Source organism: Parasteatoda tepidariorum, chromosome 10, assembly GCF_982258835.1.
Source record: "Parasteatoda tepidariorum strain Cologne lab strain chromosome 10, Ptep-v5.0, whole genome shotgun sequence".
In the NCBI taxonomy this organism is placed as follows: domain Eukaryota; kingdom Metazoa; phylum Arthropoda; class Arachnida; order Araneae; family Theridiidae; genus Parasteatoda; species Parasteatoda tepidariorum.
In genome coordinates this window covers 73,050,776-73,077,408 of record NC_141764.1, presented here as the reverse complement: position 1 = coordinate 73,077,408, position 26,633 = coordinate 73,050,776, and the positions used below count along the sequence as shown (strand labels likewise).

Below are 26,633 nucleotides of genomic sequence, written 5' to 3'. Positions count from 1 at the left end.
TGAATTAGTAACACACAATAATATATTATGTTTAAAAAAAAAGTTAGCAACATTTATGCCTATTTCTGTGTTGTATTCAAAGTAAAAAATTAAACTGAAATCTAAAAAGGTGAAGTTTTTGAAACCCCTTAAATTATTCTTCATTCTACATAATACAAAACTTGAATAAAAGACAACAGAATGTAATTTATTACATTCTCTTTACTGTAAAAAAATGAATACTCAAATATCACGAAACTTTGACGAAACACTTTCCTCGTCTTTTGCTCCAAACAAATTTTTCGTCAAAGTGGCGAACTAACTATTTTAATTTATAACCGTCGTTGAGCAGCTGACCCAATTTTGGATTAACGACTAATAATGTTCAAATCCGTTGTCTTGTAATTTTAAACCCAATCCAGAAGACAAGAGAACTCTTTGATCAAGTATCTGAAGAAATTTTAATCCTCATAATAGACTTTTTGATTGAACTATTCCACATTTGCTTTCTCATGATCCGTCTACCACTGAAGATATTTTACGTCACTGTGGTCAGTGCGAGCAGGGGGTCCAAAATATAATGGTGGATATAAACACTTAAAATCAAGGAGGGTTTGTCCCAATATTTGACACGGAATTTATTTTTTAAGTTAAAGTAAAAATTACGTTATTGCTAAAAATTGTGATTGCAAAATACATTTATGTTCAACAATGTAGCATAGTTTTACACCACATATGTCCAGTATAACAGTATGCTGTACTTTTGGACATCATTGTTCTTTTAAAATAATTGAATAGTAAAAAAAAAAAATTTTATGATTCTTCCTTTTTTTTCCTTTGTTTTTCAATGGTAAATAATGCAACTTTTAAACGATAAATTTCACTCTAGTTTTGAGTCTGAAAATATGGTGCGAGTTTTTCTTAAATTTTGATTATCTCAACATTTAATACAATAAAGATTACAAATTATAAAACAATAAATAATATAAGTCATACTAAAAAATAATTAATTTTCTAGTAAATCACACATACCAATTTTATTAAAAAAATCATTAAGTAGTAAAAAATGAAAGATACAGCAATATTAAATCAAAATAACGTTTAAAATATTGAGTTTAAATCTTATCAAAATGCATTTATTCGGCTGATAGGAAAGGATAATTTATATTCTAAAAGTCTGTTTAAACTTTTACCACCATGATAAATATGACGTAAAACCTGACCTATACATTCACCATACCTTCGAGATTCAGGGAATATAAAAGAGAATTCATCATCTACACACCATTAAACAGGGACCATTTCCAAATTAAAAATATTTCACATAATAAATTATCCTTCATCATTCCAGTGATGAATGATAAAAAAAATCGATTTTTGATTTCTTCCACGATCAATTTTAACACCTTTTAATTGAGCTAATGTTTTATATTGTAAAAAAAGTAATTTAATTTTTGAAATATTTTTAATCGAAAATTATTAATGCAAGTAAATAAATATTTTCTTAACAAATAATATTTTCTTAACAAATAATATTTTCTTAACAAATAATATTTTCTTAACAAATAATATTTTCTTAACAAATAATATTTTCTTAACAAATAATATTAAATGAAAATATTAGCGTTTCGTTTAATGTGTCATCATTAAAACCGGATTTTTTCTTCAAATAGTTTTAAATTATGTTATTTACCAATATAAATTACATTCCAGTAATTTAAAAATATATGCTCGTATGCTGTCTGCCCGTTGCAGTTAAGAAATATAATGCGATAAGTTATGAACTCAATAGCAAATCCCAGGTAGCATTATAAGGTTGATTTTAATGTTGCAGCAACCTTTATCACAAAACCAACAAGGTGTATAAGTGATCAGCAAAAAAAGTATTCAAACTTAAAACAATGTTAAATTTAACTATGCTAGTTTTACGAGCCATGAATATTGCATTTAGCTTGCATAAACAGCCCTTTATCTCATGATTAAATTTAAAAACACTCCACCTCAACATTAAAAAAATTTTTCATTTGAGAACTATAACATGTAAAAGGAAAAAGAAACTAGCAAAACAAGATTTGCAATAAAAGCAAAGATTTATTATTTTCATTAGTTCATGCGGGCCGTTATTCAATCTTTAAAGAAAAAAAAGTAATTTTAGTTTTGTAACATTTCGGCTTCGCAAAAATAAGAATTAACCAGTCACCCTTAATGTGTCAATTAGAAAAAAACTGCTAATACAACGTTTGTCGTAAGGTTGCTTAGTATAGTATGTCTATTGATAGAACTGCCCTAGCTGTAAAATCTGAGAATATTTGCTGGTATGGAAACAAGAAACAGCACATTTCAAAGAGGGGAATTTCTCTTTCGTATGGTTCCCTTTTTCCCTCTGACTCGAACCAAAACCTGCCTTAAATATTGACCTGACTACTTCAAATAGTTGAACCTTGTAACCATAGTCACCGCCACTGTACCAGACGAGTGGCGAGAGGAGTTCTTGCCATAGACAGACCGTATCTGGGATTACACTATATTTTTTTTTAATGTAACATAAGCGAAATATAAAGATAAAACTTACCTTTCTTTTAAATACATGCTGTAAGAATTTTTGAAGAGCATTGAATAACGATATTGCTTTAATTTGATGAAAATGACCTATTTAATCATTCAAATTAAAAAGTTTCATACTATAGAGGTTACCACCAATCACAGAGTAATTGAATATGACAAATGGCGATTAAATTATCTGCCAATGGACCCTTTTTTCATCAAAACTAATCCCATGTGAATTCATTATTATTTTGCTTAATGAGTCTGTAATTATTATTAATAATTTATAATATTGTAAAAACTACTTCATTTAACTTCATTGAGAGATTAGTTATATTGCTAGCAGTTTAGATATATTGCAATTTAAACGTTCATAAATTGCAGAGATAATCAACAAGTCTTTTATTTTATAAAAGAAATTCACATAAAAAAATATTAAAATTTTTAAAATCTAAACATCAAAAACACTACCTTATAACTTCTTCAATTATTTCAGTTTTTTAAATAATTTATAAAGAACAAAAAAAGTCGAAGAAGATATCTTGTCTTAGATATCAGTTTTAAAGAAAATTAAAAATCATTAAAAGTCACTCGAAAAAAAAAACTGAACTCACGGTCTTTAATTATTGGCTGATTATCATGTGATTAATGACGTTTCTTATTAATGAAACTAAATGACTAATAATAGCGTCCTCAAAGTATGACTTGTCCTTATATTTCCGATAAAGAGTTTATTTTTCATTAAAGTTTTGTTTCATGTACTTAGAGTAAAAGTTTCTATACTTTTTTTAACCTTCGAAATGCCTATTATACACTAATGGCTTTGATTGTGTTGGATAAATCATTCTCTTAATAGCTTGTTTCGGTCTATAATGGTATCATTAAAAAGCTTTTGACCACCTTTGTTCCAGAAAAAATACAAAAATCAACAACTCAAGCTTCAACAATGAAATATTTTTATCTAGAAAGGAAGAAAATTGAAAAATTTCCACAAAAAAAAAACCATAATCAATATAACGCTGATGAAAACTTCCAATCCATTTAACCCCTGTGTTAGATTCTGTATCAATGCAGAGATTGTGGATTAATTATTAGGCTTAAATAATTCCGCAACAGATGGATTTGCATATTATTACATTTTTTAATATGATTTCATTTTTTGATTTCGATTTTATTAGTTGGCTGAAATATAATTCTCACTTAAAAACCTTCAACTTCATTTTCAACTATACAGTGGATGAACTCCATCTAAATATGAAAATGATAGTTTATTTAATAAAATCCATTCGCTTCAAACTCTGAACATATGCATCAAATTATGCTCTAGACTTTTTTTTATTTTGGGGGTATTAGTGGCTGTGTGGCGAGGGTAATGGTACTCGCCTCCGCGACTTTGGTCCCAAGGTGCTCATCAGGATACACAATATAAGCAGCACTTCCGGCACCGTCCAAAGCAAGGAATTGTAGTCAGGCTAACCGTGGGAGGTTCTCGTGATCTTCCTCTCCCTGTAACGCAAATGCGGGTTAGCTCCATCAAAAAGTTCCCCACGAATTCAAAATTCTCCCAATGCTCGATCCAGGAGTTCCCTTGTCTTCTAGATTAGGTTCAAAATTACAAGGCTACGGAGTTGAACATTAGTAGTCGTAAACCCATAAAATTGGGTCTGCTGTTCAAAGACGGTTATAAAAAAAAAATAAGTAAATGAAAAAAAAAGCAAAGAACTACAAATTCAGTGACTGCTGGCGAGAAAAATTAAGAGAATAAACTTTGTAGCAAAATTGTTTCAAAATCATGCAAAATTCAATTTGTCTTTAAGAAAAAGTTTTTCATTATTAATGCTTTATATTTTCACAATAAAACTTTCACGCATATGCATATTTGCTATTCCCTTCAATATATGTATATAACTCAATGTCATTTTTTATAGTCAATAACAATACACAATATTTACTATGACAAATATATATACAGAGAAAATATAAAGTTTCTTTAAGACCTTTTCCTACAGTAGAAAGTCTATTCAAGTAGGGACTTTTTATGTGTTTATTTTACTTGTACAAACACAACAATTGCATTCCTAGACATCGGAATAAGTCTATTCCCTTTAGAAGACACTTTATTCTCAGAGAAAACTTTACAAAACAAATATTTTCTTCTTTATTTACTTATTTTATTCAATTTTACTCCATCAAAACTTCTTTTCCAATAACATTCGAAAAATTTTTGTCTTTCACGCTTGCAAATTCCTTTGTTCGACGAAAAATAAAAAAAAGAAATGAAAATAACGCAGGAAGTAATCTTTGTATTTTTTTAAAGTAATGTTGAGGATAAAGATTAATGTAATGCGGACTAAAATAAATTACGTTGCGTGATTATTTTATTTTTAATCAAATACCTATATAATAAATTCCCTTTATTATATATGTTTTTCTTTTTGAGTCCGCGATAAATCAACCTTCGCATACATTATTTATTTAGCGATAAGATTTGATTTATTTTTACTCTTTTGTTATTCTTTTTTTGTTTTGTTTAGAATATTAAATCTTACTCGTGTATTTTGTTTTTCAATACCTCAAGGATTATATTTGAGAAAATATTAAATTAAAATTGTTTTGTTAAAGAAGATTCAGGCGTAAGCATTGCTAATACCTGTTATTTATTCAAGCATTTCTTGTACCATTTATTCCATTCATATTGATGATATCAATTGAAACAAATCTTAATTAATTATGAAGTTAAGTTTGCAGAAAACATTAAGATAGTATTTATGATATAAATAAAACTATTAATTTAAGTTTTTTATATTTTTTAATAAAAGTGTAACTTACTTCTGGAATTACTTTACTTTGTTAAAATAGAGCGCATTAAACTACAGAAAGAGCGCTTCTTTAGAGCGCATTAAACTACAAAATTGTTTAACGTTTGCAACAATTTTAATAACGTGCTAAGTCAAGCCATATTTTAGTCCTTCTTAAGCATGATTGCACCAATCATATTTAAAAAAGTTCCGCTGAACACATTATTAAGGTTTCATCAAAATTGCGCTGTATTATGGCTAATATCCCAATATTATATTCCAGTGTTGAATTGATTTTTTAAAATATACAGTATGCAAAATAAAAAAAACAGGCCACCCTAAATAACTTTTAATCAAATGATTGGATCTTAATGCTTTAGGACTCAATTTCAAGGGATAAATTCAAATATGCTACTTAATTAGTTCAAACGATATTTTAAGTTATGAAATCAGAGGAAATTTTTTTTCTGAATAAACCTATCTCTTTTTCGGTGGATTCGGATTTCTGACCCCCAAAATATAGAAAATAATTGGAATCTTAGAAATTTGGTCGACGCAGTTTAATCATGAGAGCTGTCCAAAGTTGAGACCCACTTATGTTAATTTTATTTTTGCGTATTTCGCCATATCTCGAGAACTTTTAAAGCGAATTCAAAAAATTGTTGCATGCAATTAAAAAATTCGTTTATCCACAAATAATTCCATGCAAGAGATATTTTTTGATAAATCTTTATTATTTTTATTATTTTATTTAATAATAATTACAAAAAGTTTAAATTGCAAGAAACACAGTTTACTGAAATTTTAATGGCGGACATTTTATCTTGTGAAATACAAAGTTCGAGTGAAATCGGTCAAGTACTTAATAGTTTCTGAGAAATTGAGTTTTAAAAAGTCGTATTTGTTGCATGTCTGAGGTTACCCCCTCGAACCATTAAGATTGATCGCTGGAACGTGAAGATCCAATCTTTATATTAAATTATTCGGGGTGGTCAGTTTTTTTATTTGTGCTCTGTGCAATTTTTATTATAGAAAAGAATTAAAACCTCATGATATTTCAAATAAAATCTTTATCACTACCTTAAGAAGTGTTGCGTTAAGAGAAACAAATTTAAACTATTTCAACAAACTTATGTGGCATCAATAGTAATCTTTAATTATAAGCGATGAGTTGCTAAATTTATGTGTAAACAGTAAAAGATCTTTTTTAACATCATCAATCCTGTTGGCTTCACAAGTAAACAGTCAAGTTATAAAATAAATATTTCAAAATCGCTCATTTTTCTTGCATTTCCCTAAAAAACTATTCGCTAAGAAACACGCATAATTTCATTATCTTTCAAACAAATTAAACAATTCGCTCATGGGCTACAATAGTGGCACAACTCAAAAAACATGAGTTTTGGACTAAGAACAGGTGTAAATAAGAAAATACACGTTCTTTCAGCAGCAATACTTGCACAACTCATAATCCAACTTAAAGCATTCAACTTCGACTTTCTAATGTACGACTTTCTAATGTTTCGACTTCTTCATCACAACTAATCCAACTTCGTTTCAGCAAACGAAAGCATTTCTTATGCATTTTGCTTAGCAATGAAAACTTTAAACCCACTTTTCGCAAAACTTGCTTTTTTGAGTTGTGCAGCTAATTGAACCCCATGAGCGAATTGTTTCAAATAAAGAACTTATGACAGGAAGAAACATGTTCTAGACAAATTAGAAAAAAAATTAAGATATTTTAATCTAACATATGTTGCTTTTTCCACGGTGGTTTTACAACTTTATAATATTAAGAAAAGAAGTTTAACTTGAAAGAAAAAAAAGATTCCAAGTTCAAAACAAATCAAAGAAGGGCTAACATTATCATATATATATATATATATATATATATATATATATATATATATATATATATATATATATATATATATATATATATATATATATATATATATTAAAATTATTATTACAGTTCATTTTAAATAAATACAACTAATTATATTTTACTTACACTCCTTCAATAGCAACATTTAAAGATTTTTCTTTTTGTTTTGTAAAATTATTTCAAATAATTACGTACTTCGTTTATACCTGCAAAAGTTCCAACTAACGGTAAGTATACTAACAGAAATGTATAATAAGACACAAATTTGATTGTCTCAATTTTCCAAATAGCAGTAACTATAATGAAAATTCTGCATTTTATGTAACTCAATTATTTTGTTTGATCATCTTATTATTGAATAATGTTACACTAAATATTTAAGCTGTACTAATAATATAATTAATTCAGATAAAACTTTATACGAAGCATATAATTCGATTTCGTAATTCAAGAGTTATAAAAGTTGATTATAATTGATTTGTAACAAATGCGCCAAAGGCATGAAATTATTTAATTCATCAGTGCCCATTATCAAATTTAAATCCTTGTTTTAGATTGAATTCATGTAATATTTTAGTTTAGGTATGTGTAATATATATTATTGTTTATCAGAGCTACCATCTACAACTCATATCGCTTCCTAAGGAATGCTTCCCATCATTTTTTGTTTCTTTAAACAAATTGTTACATCAAAACTATAAATTATTGAACGAAAAAGTTCCAATTTTCTTCATTGTACAAATAGAGTTTAAAAAGCCGACCTGCCTGTATAGGAGTCAGGGAACAGGCCTTGCATCAGAAAGTTTCTGGGTTCGAATCCTGGGCAAGGTATGTTTTTGCATTCTCTGTGCTTTCTGTCCTTACTGTGGGAGCAATGTTGACCCACCTAATATGGCGTCCCTGAAAGAGTGACCAACAAATCTGCCTTTCAGATGCCTGTAGGAGGAAAGGTCATTATCCAGGTGGGCATTGGAAAAAGATGCAGTTTTAAATTTAAACATAATTTTGCTCGGGTATCATCCACTGAGAAAAACATTATAGTTAAAACTACCGGAATATGGTGACATTTATAGTGTTTCCAACTCTATGGGAGCACGAAAAAACATGCTAATTTTTACAAAGAGCTTGAGGTAATGAGTTTAGAAAAATAAATCAATAAAATACGGTTTACAATGTAGCAGATATTTTATTCCGTAATTATATTTCGGTTGAAATAGACCTAACTGTAAAATGTACAGGCACCCTGAGTGCTGGTATTTTTTACCATAATTTGACCCAGTATATTTAACAGCGTATGTGTAGAGTTTCGAGAAATGCTGATAAAAGTGTAAATTTCGTTAATGTACTTACATCCTGAGACACTAAAGCAACATTGTATCATTTAATGCAGCAATAGAACTGATTCACTTACAAATAATATTTGAAGACCATTTCGAAAACGGTTTATGTTCATTTTTCCTAAAAAGAATGATTGGATCACGATCTGTTGCATTTTGAGGATTGCTAAGTCCTAACAAATCAGTGGCGTGAAAAATCGATTCTCTCTGAGAGTAATTTCACAATAACGATGAACCACACTGTAAAAACGTTTAAAATCGTTTTTCTCAGAATCAGCTTTTATGGGCATCGATCATTTTTCACCTTGGTTTTAATTTTTGAATTTTTTTTTTTTTTTTGCTTTCTTTAAACTTTTTAAAACTCTAAGTTTAGCTGACGTATCAGTGACGTCAGTGGTAGACGGTACTAAGTCACCCCTTGCCGTCAAGCTAACCATGGGAGATTCTTGTGATTTTCCTCTCCATGTAAAGCCAATGCGGGTTAGTTCCATCAAAAAGTCCTCCGCGCAGGCAAATTTCTCCCAATGCTTGATCCAGGAGTTCTCTTGTCTTCTGTATTGGGTTCAAAATTAAGAAGCTACGGAGTTGAACATTGGTAGTCGTATACTCAAAGTTGGGTCGGCTGTTCAACAACGGTTATAAAATTAAGTCTTTGAAAAAAAAACTTCTTTAATAAAATGTACTAAGTGATTCATGCAAATGGACGACATTACGAAATAATTAGTTTATTCTTCAGAAAAGAAAAAAAAATACTTTTAAAAGCAGTATGAAGAAAGGAACCGAATGATATGTTCATTTGTGTCTGTTTACAAAAATGATCGTTTATTTGCATAAACACGCATTTTGAACAGTGCCCATTTGTGTAAGCATGTATTTCGAACAGTGTCCAGTTGTGAAAACTGACCAATGCTATACTGCGGAAAAGATGAAATTGCAAATCACTTTCTTCACAGAGTTTAGAGAAGAATGATTTACCAGAATTTGCTTGACTGCTATTACTTAATTAGAATAATAAAATCCTAAGAACAATAATTCCAACTATATGGTTGTGAAGAGCTTGTTAACTGACTCTGATCATAATTCGTAATAATAGGAGCAATCGAAGTAATTCGTAATAATAGGAACATTTGTTAGATATTTCCAAAATGAATGCTAAAAAGAAAATTAGAAATTGATTTAAAAAAATTTATATATTAGTGAAAAAATTTTTGTTGCCATTCAGAGAAAAAATTTGCACATATATACCGTTGAAATAAATTATAAAACAAACCGTTACGGTTGCGTGGTAGCTTAAGTTTAAACGATTTCGTCTATTATTAGAACAATCTATGAAGATTTGAAACAGGAACGTGGACAGAAAAAACGTTTTTTTTATTCTATTTCATTTTATAAATCCATTAAAGACAATTTTGAAATCAATACCGATTCACTTTTCTTCAATAAATCAACAGAACATTAGCGTGATTTTACCCACAGATAGAAAAAAAAGGAAAAAGAATAAAACTAGTGGGTGTAATTTAATAATTCCAAAACGCTTCATTGAAAATCCATGCAAGTGTGATGAATCGATAACTCGATCAGGATTCGAATGCATCAATTATGAACTTCGAGTAAAATTGAGATGATCACGAAAAGGGAACCCTATATTTAAACTGCAAAATGACTTTCTCAGTTATTGATGATACTTTTAGAGACATTCGGTGATCTGCGAGAAATAAAAAGAACGAAATTCCCCTCACGTCAGGAAACTACTAATGGAGACGAACTCACAGATCCATCAACACGAAATCATAAAAGTGCTCCCAGCCTTAAAGAAACATTTCCTTTTGCTCTCATAAAAAATATATTGTATTTCTTCCTTGAAAGGAAAAAGCTGATTTAGAAGTAATGCTTTGTTACAGTTAGTTAAAAAAATTGTACCTGTTCTAGGCATTTAAAGCAAGCAGCTTATACAATACGAACGGAAATGCGTTAAAGTGAGGAAATTTTTAAAGAATAAATTTTATTCGTTTGTTTTGCTATGTTGAGCCTTAAAATAACCTGCAATTTATACAACAATGACAACGTTTCCTTATAAGGAGTTTTCCTATACCTATAACATTCAGTAAAAGAAATATGCTGCATGTATCTAAATACTGTAGTGTACCTACCACTATAAATATAAAATCCCAATTCACTAGTTTATAAGACATATTAACTCGATTCTATGATGGGGTACCTTTTCATAGATGAAGGTTGACATTGTCGATAGCTCCACTCCCCACATTGGTAACCTTCGGACAGGATGTAAACACAGCTACCTTGGCAGTAACGCCCACTTCGATTTAAACACGCCTACTTCGATGGATGGTCTACATTGAACACTTGACTTGCTACTTGTAACTGCGACATTATCCACCTCCTCACACTGTTGCTACTCAGTCTCGTCTCGATCACACACAACGTCAGCCTGCATACACTCGACTGCTAAGGGCAACACAGGAGCGACCGTGAACTTAATACAGCACTCACGATCAGCACAAAAAAATACGGTGATCTTAATATAGCTCTCCCAGCTTCTCCCAAAACTGCAATAAATCAACTAGTGGTGTCCATTCATCGAATTCTATCACAGCTTTAATTCTGGAAGGGGAGTATTGTAATGTATCTACCACTACAACTATACAATTCCAATTCACTAGTATATGAAACATGTTAACTCGATTCTATGATGGGGTACCTTTTCATAGATGTAGGTTGACATTGTCGATAACTCCACTCCCCACACTTCCTGTCAGTTTCACGCTTCCTAAAAGCGTGGCATTCCCTGTAAGTGTGATATATACCATATGTAAACTTTCCCAGTTATTAATGATTCTTTTAGAGAAATGCGGTCATCTTTTTGAAATAAAAAAGACAAAATTCTTTTCCAGTCAGGAATCTACTAATGGAGACGAACTCGAAAATCTATCAACACGAAATCATAAAATTATTCTCAACCATAAAAAATACGTTACTTTTTACTCTCATAAAAAAGAGTTATAGTTCTTCTTGAGACGAAAATGTTAGCTCATAATGCATGTTCGGAAATTATTTCGTCAAAAAAGAATTCAGTTTCATGGAAATTGAGTATCCTTTTTTTACAGTGCGAAAATACTTTAAATGATGAAATTTATAGGATTAAAATTTTCTTTTTTAAAAAAAAAAACAGTTATTTTAAATATTAAACAATAAAAGCACTTCTCTGTATCTATAAAAGAGCAAATAGAGTAATATCAATTTAAATAATATACGAGATTAAAACTATCACATACATATAATTTGTTACCTTAAAAAAGCCTTTATTTTCTTTTATTGATCACAAACAACTACGTTATGCAAATACAATAACGTTCATTTAAAAGATTAAACCAGGTTGAAAATCATAAATTTCCTGTTTTTTTGACAAAGAGGAAGATGATTTTGATGACAATGATTTTTATCATTCTTAATAGTTAAAATATTTGTACATTAGGCAGATTTATATAAATGGTTTTGCAATGCTTCTCTGCAATCACTTGATCCGTGATAAAAAGCCAAAAAAGTATCAACTTTAAATAAAACTTTATTAAAATTTAAATATTTTAATAATTTGAAAAGAAGTGAACATTTAAAGTTAACTAATTATATAGCAAAACAATATTTTTATTCCCATTTAAATTGAATGGAAAATTTTATTGCTTAATTCAATATTTTTTGTATAGTTAAAGTTGAGAGTTCTTGAAGGAAAGAATCTTTTCTTAAAACTGTTTCTTAAAGTTTATGCCTCCTAATACTCTTCTTTTTAATTTATCTATTCAGTAGCAATTCTTTGCAAAAAGAAATGTTTTAAAATGTTTAACTGCGCTAATTTAATTTTCTACTTAATTGCAACAAATTCTAACAATACATATAATTTAAATAAATTCGAATTAAAAAAACGAAACAATTTAATGCATTTTTAAACTTTTTTTTTATTTTTCCTAATTTTCTAATAAATTGAACATTTTATAATTAGCCTCTGCGAATTTTAATTGTTAATGCTTACAAATTTTGTTTTTCTTCTATTCAACGCATTCAAGTTTTTTTAAACTCTTTTCTGTATCAACAGTGTCGGTAACCACTGATTATTAAATTTCTTTTTTATTTACAATTACTTATTTCAATAATAAAACAATCGCCAAGTGAAGAGTTTTATCACCAAAAATAAAAATAAATAAAAAAGACCAATGCTTCTGGCGATGAGCCGAATTTCCGCCTTTTTACAAGAAGAAAATTGATTTTTCCGCAATAAAAGGAAAGAAAATAAGGTTCTTTTCTGCCAATTTTGAGTTCATAACAATCTTTGGGTACATAATTGGTTTGATTAAAGGAACAGACTGTTACGGTAATTGAAAACTAGCATTCTTTCTTCCTTTGCGCCTGGAGCCCTAAGGATCCGAAAAACACCTAAAATACATTCTGTTCTCGCAAACCGAAAGAAAACCTTTCAGATATATTTTTCTATATATTCGGCTTTATTGTTTGTCTTCAAATTTTCTGAGGTATTTACGTGATTTTAAGATTAATAGAAAAATCTACGACATGTTTTTTTATGAGGGAATTAGGTTTCCATTATTAAAATGCAAAATATTTAATGAACAAATTTGCTCTTGTGGTTGTTATTTTTTAAAGCTTAATAAAAGTTCAAAAAGTATTTTTATAAAAGTAACAAAAGTATTTGGCTTTTGAAGGGATTTATGATTCGTAACATTCAGAATAATTGATAAGATATTTTTACTAGCAATACCAAAATTAAACATTTTGTGGTTCTTGGTAAAATTAACGAAATATAACGCGCATTCTTATATGAAAAGATTCAAACTTACCAGATAATGTGAAAAATTTCTGGAACAATAAGATTTTTCTATAAATATCAAAATTAAACATTTTGTAGTTCTCAGTAAAACTACCGAAATATAATGCACATTCTTATAAGAAAAGATTCATACTTTCCAGAAGTTGAGAAAAATTTATAAATAGCCTTAATATTGCCTTAGATAATTTTAAGTAAATTAGTGGCTTAAATGGGATAACATTAATTTGAAAAAAAACTGATAACAAATATTTCACACGATAAACGTCAATTATTGCAGAATAATTCAATATTTTAACAGTTATATTTATACTAAATTGTCACAGCATAATTTAGTTTATAAATTGAAATTATAGCAAATTATTCAACTATCATTTAATTCATAAGCAATTACATTAAAAACAAATTTTTAGACTACAGTTAAATTTATACACAAAAACATTCATAATAAATTATTTCTTTGCAATTCGCACTACTTATAAACATTCTTCACGTCATTATTGCGTCGACTATTAAAAACTTTTAAAATGTTACATTTGCAACCAAAGCTTTTGTACTTCGTAGAAATTTTTTCAGGAATGTTTTATTAGGCTGGTGCAAATATTTCTTCTGGTTACACCCGAAGTTTAATACTATCAAAAATTAATATAAAAAACAAAAATGGGTACAATACAAATCTGAGTACAGAACAAAACAATACTGAACGAATACAAATGTGGATACTTGTGTCTAAAATAAGTAAAATTTGAAAACGCTAACATAATATCCAAATGAAGATAAGGTGTTGCAGTTTAATGACATATACATATGTGTGCTATATAGCATAACTATAACAAATTAAGAAAAAAGTATCTTCAAAACTACCAGAATATGATAAAATTAACCGTGTTTCTAGCTCTATGGGAAAACCAAAACTCGCAATAATTTTTACCAAAGCACTTTGGTAATAATTTTGGTAAAATTAACAGAATATAGCTTTTTTGCTATGTGGTTTCGTAGTGAATGTGGTAAAAATTCTTGATTTCATCATGATATCTTGAATAACAATTTATCTGATAATAGTTTATCTAGAATAACAATTTATCTGGTTTAATTTGAGTTTTGTTTTGTATGTTTACTAAATGTATGGTAATTACTATAATTTTATAAACCGGAATTTCGGATAAACCGTTACCATACAAACGGAAGAATTACCAAAATATTGTCTAAAATTCAGTATCTTTTTGTTTTGTAACGGATTTACAGTGTTTTAACCATAAATGTCATTATTATAAAGTACGATAATTTTATTAGAAGTTTTTTCTCTGTATATGAATAAAGCAAATCAACGTGAATAAATCGCAAATAAAGGCATGAAAATGGTCACGAGACAGTTTCTTTTCTTTAAATAAGAACATTCCTTGTTGTTTTTGGAATTTCGAATTAGACAGTAAGGAAAGTTCTTGTTTGTAGAACCGAAACTATAGTGTGAATAAATCGCAATTAAAGGCATGAAAATGGTCACACTATAGTTTCGGTTCTTTAAATAAGAACATTCCTTGTTGTTCTTAGAGTTTCGAATTAGACAGTAAAGAAAGTTCCTGTTTGTAGAACCGAAACTATAGTGTGTCCATTTCTGGGCCCTTGATTGTGATTTATTCCCGTTGGTTTTCCTTTTTCACTCGCATGAATACTTTCCTGTTTCGGACTTACAGCGGTTTTCATTCCTAGTTCTCATTTTTTTAACATATCTTCAGTCGAAAAGATGCTATCTAACCAACCAAATATTTCTAAAATGACAATGAAAGTTTTTTTTTTAAATTTAGAAACAGTCAAACCTGATTTTTTTCTGATGGGAAGTAATTTTAATTTTTATTTCAATATTTTTATCAACAAAAAAATTTCTCTAAATATAAATTTTGTTAACAGACAATAATCTTCTAAACAAATGAACTAGTTTAATTGAAATTGTTCTAAATTTTATGCATTCGTTTGATATTTTAAAATTCAAGTTGTCAAAAGGATTGTTATAACGATTGCATTGAAATTTCCAACGTAGGTTGTTGATGGATTATTAAAACTGACATGAGATTGCAAATGTTTCACAAAATGTTGAAATCTACTTCATTCGGAAACATACCAATGAAGCATTTTACTCTATTAAAATCATTCTGAATATGAAACTAGGTATAACAATCGTTGCGCTGACTGAATAAATTAATGACCTAAAGTATTCAGAAATTGTTAATTCTATTCTATTCAGCGAATTTAGTACAGCAAAGAAAGATAGAATACAAAAGTTCCATGCTAACAAAATTATGTCATTGTTTTAGTATGAATTATAGCTAAAAAATATATATGATTTTTTTATTTTGGTTTTATATTGATAGAAAAAATCCTGATTTAAAATCACTGTTTTTTTTTTCGACAAGAAGATAGCAAGAAAGATACCACGGAACGCTAGTTGTATGCTAACAAAATTATGTAATCATTTTAATCTGAATTGTAGCTAAAAATATTATGTTTTTATTTTGTATTTATATTGATTGAAAAAAAAATCCTGATTTAAATTCACTTCTTTTTTTCTTGACAAGAAGATAGCAAGAAAAATTAAAGGAACACTAGTTGTATACAAACAAAATTATGTAATCATTTTAATCTAAATTGTAGCTAAAAAAATATTACTTTTTTTAACTTTAGATTTATATCGATAAAACAATTCTGAATTAAAATCACTTCTTTTCTTCTCGATAGAAATGTAGCAAGAAAGATAGCATTTAATTATCGAAGTATACTATCAAAATTATGTCATTATTTTTACCTGAATTGCATCTAAAAAATTATATATATTATTTTTACTTCAGATTTGCATGGATTGTAAAAAAAACCTGATTTAATATCACTTCTCTTTGCTCGACAAGAAGACAGCAAGAAAGATGGGGCAGAATTTCTCGTCGTATACTAACAAAATTATGCGTTATTTTAATCGACAAGAAAATGTTTTCTTAGATAATTTAACGAATTTTTTTTCGCAAATAAGGATTTTAAAAAGTTATTTTGGTTTGAAATTATTCAAAATGTGACCATATTTGTTTATTTTCAAAAATGCTTCATAAAAGGAACAAGATTATTTACTTTGTTTGATATATCTCTGTAGTATCCCTTTTTTCAGTACAAAAGAAATTTTCACTTCTGCCATTCTTTTACACGATAAAACTCCTACCAACCTTCCACGGTAATAGCCGAATGAAAATTTTAATGGGTAAAAGGGATAAAATCTAAACTTTTCAAAATTATGGAATGGTGGGTAGTCTTTTTGCCTACTAAAACTTGGGTCGGGGTTAATTTAAGAGGAGGTTATACCACGAAAGAAATGTTTCGCAACAAATTCTCTTTCAGTTTCGTAAATAATTTAGTATTTAAAATAAAAAATTCCGGTAAAAAAGAAAGAGTGAATTCCGATAAAACTAGAGTTAACCATGAAGTTTCCTACGCTGAAAAAAATTATTAAAATGCAACAAATTATGTTGTTGTAGTTGTAGTTCATTTACATCGTACTGGAGCTTCCCAATGGGCTATTGGCGACAGTCTGGGAAGCATCCCTGAGAATGATCCGAAGATATGCCATCCCAACATCACAATTTTGATCCCCTGCAGAGGGGATGGCACCCCCGCTTCGGTATCCCAAAGACCTGCACGCGATGTCGATCACTTTTTCAGTAGAACAATTTAACGAGGACCGATACCGCGCACCCTTGGTCCCTACGCAGACTGATCCAAGTGATCACCCATCCGCACACTGATCGTAGCCAGTGATGCTTGACTTCGGTGATCTGCTGGGAACCGCGTCTTAACGATCAGTCCGCTGCGGCAACAAGTTATGAGAGGACTACTCAGAATTATGCTGTGAATAAGTTCCCCTACAGTAATTTGTTTACATTTTTCTAAGTATTTTTCAACATTTGTATCTCATGGCTCACTCTAGGTTTACCAGGACTCAATTTTCTCTAAACTTTAAAATTTAACACGTTGAATGCCATGCTAATTTTACATGACTTGCCCGTCTGGCCAAACTGATTTTCTCAGCATGTATTGCATTATATTTCTTCAAACCATTTTAGTAACGATAATAACATTAAAAAAATTAAAAACATTAAAAATTTACTCGAATTATGTGTTTCTATTAATCTTGGCTTCACTGGTCACCGGGTATCCCCGTGTCGCTACAAACTCAGTGCAGTGCCGGTCACCGGTGACCCCCATGGCATTCAACGTGTTAAAGTACCATTGGAGAGGAAACAGATTTAGTAGCTAAAAGTCTTTCCATCGGTATATATATACCCGTAGTCTTCATGAAGGAAAAGTACTCGCTAACTTGGGTGATTGGGAAGCGTGGTGCAGAGACTGGGAGCTTACTTCATTCGCTTCTCCTTCTAATTTTTTTAATTTTATTTTATAACTGACGTTGAACTGCCGACCCAATTTTGAGTTCACTACAATCAATATACAACTCATCAACCTTATAATTTTGTATCCAATCCACATGACAAGAGAACTCCTGGATCAAGCATTGGGTTAAACTAGCCTTCGTGGAGGGCTTTTTGGTGGAACTAAACCACACTTGCGTTACATGGGAAGGAAAATCACGAAATACTCCCATGGTTAGCCCGACTGCAGGGGAATTCTAATCCATTATTCATCTAGCACTGTGAATTTTTCACGTCCTCACAGCGATTGGAAGCGAAATGGTGGAAGATTTTATATCAACCAGCCATCACTGGGTTTTGAACCTGGGACACCTCCTTGGTAGGCAGATGCTCTATCCTCTTAGCGACCACTGCTCTTTCTTTCTAAATTTTGGCTGTGTGGTGCGGGCATATGCTTATCTTTTGATAGCCATTGAAAATGAATCCCAGATCAACAGACCAATTGAATCCAATCGCCAAAGCTTATTAGTATAGATCATCCGATGTTTATAACCAAACCAAAACTAAAGGAATAAGCAATACAACTAAAAGAATGAATCAGTAGTTCATCAATTTAAAATAATATTTAAAATGAAATCAAAGAAAATATGCCTTTAAAGTGAAATTTAGAACAAAAAAGTTCATTTGGATTTTTTTCGTTTTATTCATTTTTTTTATTAATTAAAAAAAATTGAGCTATAAATTAGCTACATGAGTCAAAATTTTCCCCTGAAATTAAGCTGCTAACTACAAGTAACGACGAAAAATTACCAACCAAGTATTTTATATCAATAATATTTTTTTATGCAAGAATACACTGTATTAGAATAGTATCGCCTTGGGCATTATGATAAGCCGCGCTTTAAAATTGTTCAGAAAGCACTATTTGGAAACAGCTTGATGTAAAAATGTCAACTATGGAAGAAGTTTCGTTTATCTTATCACTATATTTCTCACAATCCCTTCAATTGTATCTTTTTATTTTATGTGACAGTGTAAAAGTTGACAAAAAAGACATCAAAACCAGTACTAAAAAATTATTGAACTTTTGGAAAAGAAATCAAGCTTTGTTTCTTTTTTGGCCATTTCTAGTTTATTTTTAAAGCTAATGTTTACTGTAGGTTAAAATTGAGAAGTATTTTCAATATTTAATCCAGTAAAAGCATTTATACGATGATCTAATCTATAAATATTCTATGTAATTTGACATTAAAAAACACTTCATATACAAAGATATTCTTAATGTACTTTGTATACTTCTTTATTGTACGTTATTATCAGTATGCTCGAAATTGTCAAAGTATTTTAAGTAAAAGAAGTAATTCCATCTCAATCATTAAGTATGCTTGAATCATAAAGAAATATATTTAAAACAAAATTACGAACCACTCTTACTAGATTCTAAATAGTATGCTGTTTTTACATGAAAATAGCCATGTTTAGAACTATGAATTTTACATTCTTAAGGCCTTTTGTACAGTTCTTAATTGCTCGTTATTATCAATATGCTCAAAATTGTAAAAGTATTTTAGATGAAAGAAATAATTCTATCTTAAGCACTAAAAGTACTTAAATTATAAAGATATATATTTAAAACAAAATTAAAAATCACTCTTACTAAACTCTAAATAATAGTCTGTGTTTAAACGAAAATAACCGTGTTTAAAACTCCGAATTTTATATTCGTACATATACTACATAAGTATTCGACTATCATTAAATTAAATAACAAAAATATATAAAATAATTCATAAAAACTTTTTGCATTGAATTATTTTCGGATAAACAAATTTTATAGTTGCGTTCTATGTTTCAGTTAGGTTAAAAAGTTCTCGAGATATGGTGAAGTAAGCAAAAAGTATAAATTAGCATTGAGGGGTTCAAACTTTGGAACTGACCAAACTATGTGGGCGATATTTCTCAGATTGCGGTACCCAATTTCTTTTGTATGTTTGCTCAGAGAAATTACGTTTTTGTGTCTGATTTCTATACTTAAAATGTCTGCTCCATAACATATTTGAGGTCACCCTCTGGAACCATTGAGATTGAGTTCTGGAACGTAAAGATCCGATCATTAGATCAAAAGTTATTCAGAATTTTTTTTCTGCTCGTTGTACATGTGATTAAACTCTGTTTCCTAACGTCTTCACCCATTCGTGCATCCGAAATTTCTATTAAGGCAAGTAAATTCCTGTTTCCTATGTAGTTTTAGGCGCTTAATCGAATAAGAACAAAACAAAGTCGATAGATAGGACAAGTATAATTCAGAAAAAAACATTTCGTTTTACTTAATATTATTCTCTGAAGAGTAGGGGAGAGTGGGGTCAATTGTAACAGGGTACGATTGTAACAGAACAAAAATTTCGAGTATCGGGTTCTAGATTTGGTTCCTAGGTGGCGCACAAGTTGTATTTAGTAAATCTACATGTACACCCCTGCTGGCAACCATTTTATTGTACTTTTGAACGCGTTACATCACAAAAAATATTTTCACGCTACGTAAGTACTTTTTTTGGTATTAGAATATTATATTGTAACGAAGTAATTTTGTTTAAACAAATAAAAATTATTAACCGAATATATAAGTGGACACTTTAATTAACATTTCAAAAAAAGAAGATTAGTTTTGTTAATTAACTAGCATTGTTTCTAACAAATGAAGCTGAAATGGCGTCTTGGGGGCGATTGTAACAATAAGTAAAGGGACGATTGTAACAGCTGAAAATAAATAATCTTATGTTTACAGACCATTTCTAAACTCTTTAGGAACCACCAATAGTTTCCTATATCATTTATATTATGTTGCATGTGCATTATTTTATTTGACACCTTTCACAGCATAAATTAAAATTTTTAACCCCTTAAAGTTAAAAGTGTAACCCTTTAGGTGTCTGCTCATTATTACTTTTACTCCTAAAATATCACTACTATTTTGATCAATAAAAAATATATCACAACTATGATAATATGTATAATTAACTATGTTTTAGTTGAATTTATGAACTGTTACACATGACCCCGTAAGTGGGGACAATTGTAACAAGTGCACGACTGTCAAAAATTGTTAATAACTAATATAATAGCATTTAAAATAAGGTATTTATTTTTTTTCTCTAGTAGAGGATAATCTACTTTACTCGCCTGTCGATTAATAATAATAATATATTGGATTTTTTGTTAGTTAAAAATAGTTAAGTAAAAAATGTTACAATTGACCCCACTCTCCCCTAATTATTTTTTGTGATATATTGTATTCTGTAACTACATTGAAAGTGTATTCTTTTTCATTTCAGTCTGTGGATTCATATTCGACAGCAACGTTAGAAGTAATGGCACATTTGTGTCACCCAACTACCCAGGTTATTATCCCAGAGACACGGAATGTCACTATTTTTTTCAAGGAAAATCTAAGGAAAGAGTACACATTACTTTCAACAAGTTCAATGTAGACGGAATCCCACCGTAAGTTTTATTTTACTTTCAATACATGTAATAAAATGTGTGTCACTTTAAAATGGAAATTAAATTAAAGTTCTTTTAGAATTTAATCGTTAGAAAATTAAGAATCTACTTTTCGTTATTATGATAAATAAATTTATTTTAGATATTAAAATAATTTTACATAGAAATGGAATTTAATTTATAAACGAAAAATTTACATACAGTTTGAAGAGCTTATTTTTTAAGACACCTTTGCAGAAACATTTTTAGAGAAAGAAACGTTTATCATGTAATAATCGTTTATCATGCGTGAAATATATTTTATTTTATAACCGTCGTTGAACAGCTGACCCCATTTTTGGGTTTACAACTACTAATGTTCAACGCCACAGCACTGTAATTTTGAACCCAATCCAGAAGACAAGGGAACTCCTGTATCAAGTATTGGGAGAAATTTACCTTCGTGGAGGACTTTTTCATGAAAATAACCCGCATTTGCGTTACATGGGGAGGTAGACCATGAGAATCTCTCACAGTTAGCCTGATTGCAAGGGGGCTCTAACCCATGATCCATCTACCACTGAGGATATTTTACGTCAGCACTGTGGTCGGTGGAAGCCGGATGCGGAATTCGTATCGACCAGTCATAGCTGGGATTCGAACCCGGTTCACCTCATTAGAACACGAACGCTCTATCCCCTGAGCCATTGCAGCTTTTACAAATACTAATGTTTAATTCCGTAGACTTGTTATTTTGAACCCAATCCAAAAGACAAGGGAACGCCTGGATCAAGTATTGGGAGAAATTTGCCTGCTCCAAAGATTTTTTAATCGAACTCACCCGCATTTACATAACATGAAGAAATTACACGAAAAACTCCCACTGTTGTCTTGACGGCAAGGGGACTCTAACCCACAATTCGTCTACCACTGAGGATATTTTACGTCAGCATTGTGATCGGTGCAAGCCGTTTGCGGAATTCGTGTCAACCAGTCATCACTGGAATCCGAACCCCGGTGAACTCACTAGATGGCGAGCGCTTGATCCCATGTGCCCTCACGGTTTCAGTGAAAGGCAGGGCCGTCTTAATAGCATGCAGGGCCCCCGGGCACAAAAACATTTTAGACCCCTATAACATATTATAATATTTAAAAATGAACTAAAAAAATGTCACATGCATAAAATAAAATCATTTTTAAGATATGATGCAATAATTTTCACAAATTTAAACACATTTTAATTTCTCCAAAAATTTAAAAAAAGCATTTTTAAACTATGTATAATTTGAAAAAAAAAACATTTATATGCTAAACAGTTGTAATTCTCAAATAATAAAATAATTTTCAAATTCATGGAAGTTAATGAAAATAATTAAATTAAATTAAATAAACACAAGGGTACAGCAAATCAAAATAAATTCAAAGGTTAAAAAAAAAAAGTATGAAAGGTTAAAAAAAAAAAAAGGTACGAATTATTTTGTCAAATTAAACAGTTATTAAAACATCTTTCAATGCCCAAGTACCTAAAATTTTCATAGGAACGTAGAAAAAGAGATTTCATTTGCCTATTTTAAATTTTCTTGTTGAAAAACTATTCAAATTACTAGCGTTTGCATAATAATCAATCACTATTTGTAGAAAAAAATGCACTCTTTATATAATAGAATATATTTATTTTAAAAAATATATAAGGCTATGTTGTTTATTCTTAGCTTTTTTAAACGCAATTTATAAAAAGTGGGATTCTCACGGGCACTGCCCAGGTGTGCCCATGCATAAAGACGGTACTGAGTGAAAGATATTGCGAAGTATCAGTGGCGTTGAAGATGTGGATCTTCTGTGAATGTTGATATTAGTTTTCATTTTTATCTACCTCAGATTTTTTTCGTTATTTTTTTTAATAATTTCCTCATCAATACTCTGTTACCATTCACTGAACAGTCAGTGTCAATTCATTATTCAGTTTCACTCTATAATCATTTTTTAGACGTGCATTTTCAGCCATATCTATTTCGTAAAAGTTACATTTCGGGCTATGTCCATTTCTTAAAAGCGCATTTTGAAATATTTCCATTTCTTAAGAGGATGCCATACCACGAGAGTAACTTTTCGTCACAAATTTCCTTTCACCTTCACTACTAATTTGAAATGAAGAAAAAGTGAATTAAGCCATACCTAGAGAACGTCATGAAGTTACAATCGTGGAAAAAAAAATTCAAAATATCAAATTACAAATAAGTTACTGAGGAGAACTTCTCCATTGCGTAATATTAAGTTATCTTCACATAATTTATTTTCATTTTGATGTTTTAAAATTTTATTTCCGCATTTGAAACTTCATGGCTTTCTCTAGGCATGTCTGAACTCACTTTTTCCGTACTTTAAATTTCAAATTACTTATGGAGATGAAAGAGATTTTATGACGAAAAGTTTATCCCTTTGTATGGCGTCCTCTTAAGCTCGCATTTTGAGCTATATCCATTCCGAGCTCTGTCCATTTCTTAAACGCTCACTTTGAACTATATCAGTTTTCTTAAACACGCATTTTGAGCTATGTCCATTTCTTAAACGCTCACTTTGAACTATATCAGTTTTCTTAAGCACGCATTTTGAGCTATGTCCATTCCGAGCTCTGTCCATTTCTTAAACGCTCACTTTGAACTATATCAGTTTTCTTAAATACGCATTTTGAACTGTAATCATTTCTTAAACGTGCATTTCGAGCTATGTCTAACTTAAACAATTCTTTGACGATTTGCTTTTTTTATATACTTAAGCCTGATAATACTTTTTATATTTTATAAGCATAGAAAATAATTTTTCATTTCGAATTCTTTCACATAGGAGGAAAGTAAACCACGAACTACATTTTATCCACAAAATTTTTAAACAACACGACGAGAAATATTTTCGGAATTTCATTGCATTCCCACAAAAAAAAATCGTAGTAGATGTTTAAATAGCAAAGAATTCGCTCGCCAACGAAATGGAAGACTCAATATTTTTCTTACTGATCATTCCTCGCGTTTCACACCGCATCTATCAAGCTCACCTTCCCCACAGGAATCAACATCGTCTCGCCAAGCCAGAAATCGTATATTATGCATGTAAAGAAGGTAAAAATGAAAGAAAGAAAAAAAAGAAAAAAGAATATGAAACTCAAAAAGAAAAGTCCACAGCATTGTAGATTACATTTATTCACCACGCTGCGATTTAATCTATTCTGTTAGAATAAAAAAAATTCTCTACACCCCTTCTGTTACTTCCATCCACCCATCTCAGCAACTTCCAGAGAACGATTCGATACGATAGAGATTGTGGGATCACTCAAATCGATTTTAGAGGCATTTTACCTTGCGGTTTTTTGTTTATTTTTTGACAATGAGTACATTCATCATTTTTTCCTTCTTTAAAGAAGAGAAAGTTTGGAGTAGACGCAAAAGTTTTACTTTTATTTTATAATTTTATTTATTTTTTGGTCTCATTCTTTGGCTTTTATTTGCTGCCTTTGGACGTGAGGAAAAGATGATAACGTTAAAGCGTTACTGTCTGTGGAAAATTTTTGAGGTAAAAAGCAGAACAGATATGATTTCAGATATGGAACAGATATAAGTTTCAAATAAAATGAAAATCATCATGTCAAAAACATATTCGCTTATGCTGATATGTTACTTAATAATTTATATATTGTTTCATGTATTAAACCATAATTTTTTTCTACAACGTGAATAATAAAATTGGAAATAAATTTGATTGGACTATATTTTCTCACAAACCAGATGTTGCTGTACCGTTCCAAGATCTAGATAAAAAAAATAATGGATGATATCCTTCATAAAAGAAAATTAAAATTAAAGGGAACGATAAGTTATGCCTTATTGTAGAACAAAATGGAACGAACCATCAAATTTAAAAGGGATTCATGACAAAGTCAACGATATATTAAATAGCATTTATTCAGCATGCTGCAATTTAATATATTCTGTTAGAATGTAAAATATTCTCTACACCCCAGTCTGTTACTCCCATCTACTCATCCATCAATCAATCTCAACAACTTACAGAAAACGATTCGATACTAGGGAGAATGTGGGATCACTCAAATCACTTTTAGAAGTATTTCACTTTAGGTTTCTGTGACATTTATATATTTATTTTTTTAACATTTATTCTTTAATAAACGTCATCGCAGTGACAATTCATCGCGAGCACAACTCGTTGTGGGCACGATTCATAGCGGTAAAGATTCATCATAGGCACAATTCTTCATGTGCACAACCTTCTTAGCGAGAATTCATCGTGGGCACAACTCTTCGTAGCGACAATTCGTCGTGGGCGCAACTCGTCGGAAACACAATTCGGCACAACGACAATTCGACTAACAAAGGTTTATAAACCTATAAAAATGCGATTTTATTTTCAACCGCTTAAAATATTGTAGCTACATCTTAATTGCATAACAATAGTGTAAGATATTATCATGTGAAATATTTGCATGTTGGATCTAATTCATTATTGTATCGCCTTAGAGGTAAATTTTGGATCATTAGTGGTAGAAAGGTGATTGTAGAAAGATTGTTTTCCAATGCATCACATGCTTTAAAAGCAAACCTGTGCTAGAAGATCAATTGTTGTTGTAGTAGTTCATTTACGTCGCACTAGAGCTGCGCAATGGGCTATTGGCAACGGTCTGGGAAACATCCCTGAGGATGATCCGAAGACATGCCATCTCAACATCAAAATTTTGATCCCCTGCAGAGGGGATGGCACCCCCGCTTTGGTAGCCCAACGACCTGTACAGGAATTCGAGCACTTTACGGTAGAACAGTTTAGCGAGGACCAATACCGCACACCCTCGGTCCCTACGCAGACTGATCCAAGTGGTCACCTACCAGCACACAGACCGCAGCCCGTGATGCTTGACTTCGGTGATCTGCTGGGAACAGTGCCTTAACGATCAGTCCACTGCGGGAGGCTAGAAGGTCAAATCATGGGTAATTTACCCAAAGAGCAAGTCAACCCCTAATTTCCTTTTCATAATGTTGGAGTAGTTTTTTGTGGTCCTTTTTACATTAAATTTAAAAACCAGAGAAAAAGAGAACGAAATAAAATATTTGTAAGTATGTTTAAGCACCAAAGCGATTCATTTGCATTTCGTAACCGAACTTACCTCAATAACCTTCATTGCTTGTTTAAAACCAGGGCTAAAGAGAATACAAGGGCTAGTTCACTCCGCTCTTAGAGCTGAAGCTACGATTTCCCTCCTCATGACGTCACTGTGTCTACAGATCTCGGAGATCGCAAGCAAAGATATTATAACTTAGCATCTTTCTCTTGTAAAAATAAGTT

At 30.4% G+C, this 26,633-nt stretch overlaps 1 protein-coding gene across 3 annotated transcripts in view; it reads left to right on the top strand.

Annotated features, from left to right (window-relative positions):
* Window positions 1-26,633, top strand: part of LOC107453302 (suppressor of lurcher protein 1) — a 1,096,374-nt gene that overhangs the window by 1,049,671 nt on the left and 20,070 nt on the right. For all 3 annotated transcript variants that reach the window (XM_071184104.2, XM_071184106.2, XM_071184105.2), the window contains exon 12: window positions 21,137-21,305. In XM_071184104.2, the coding sequence (XP_071040205.1) occupies window positions 21,137-21,305 (169 nt within the window). The remainder of the gene's footprint in view (window positions 1-21,136; window positions 21,306-26,633) is intronic.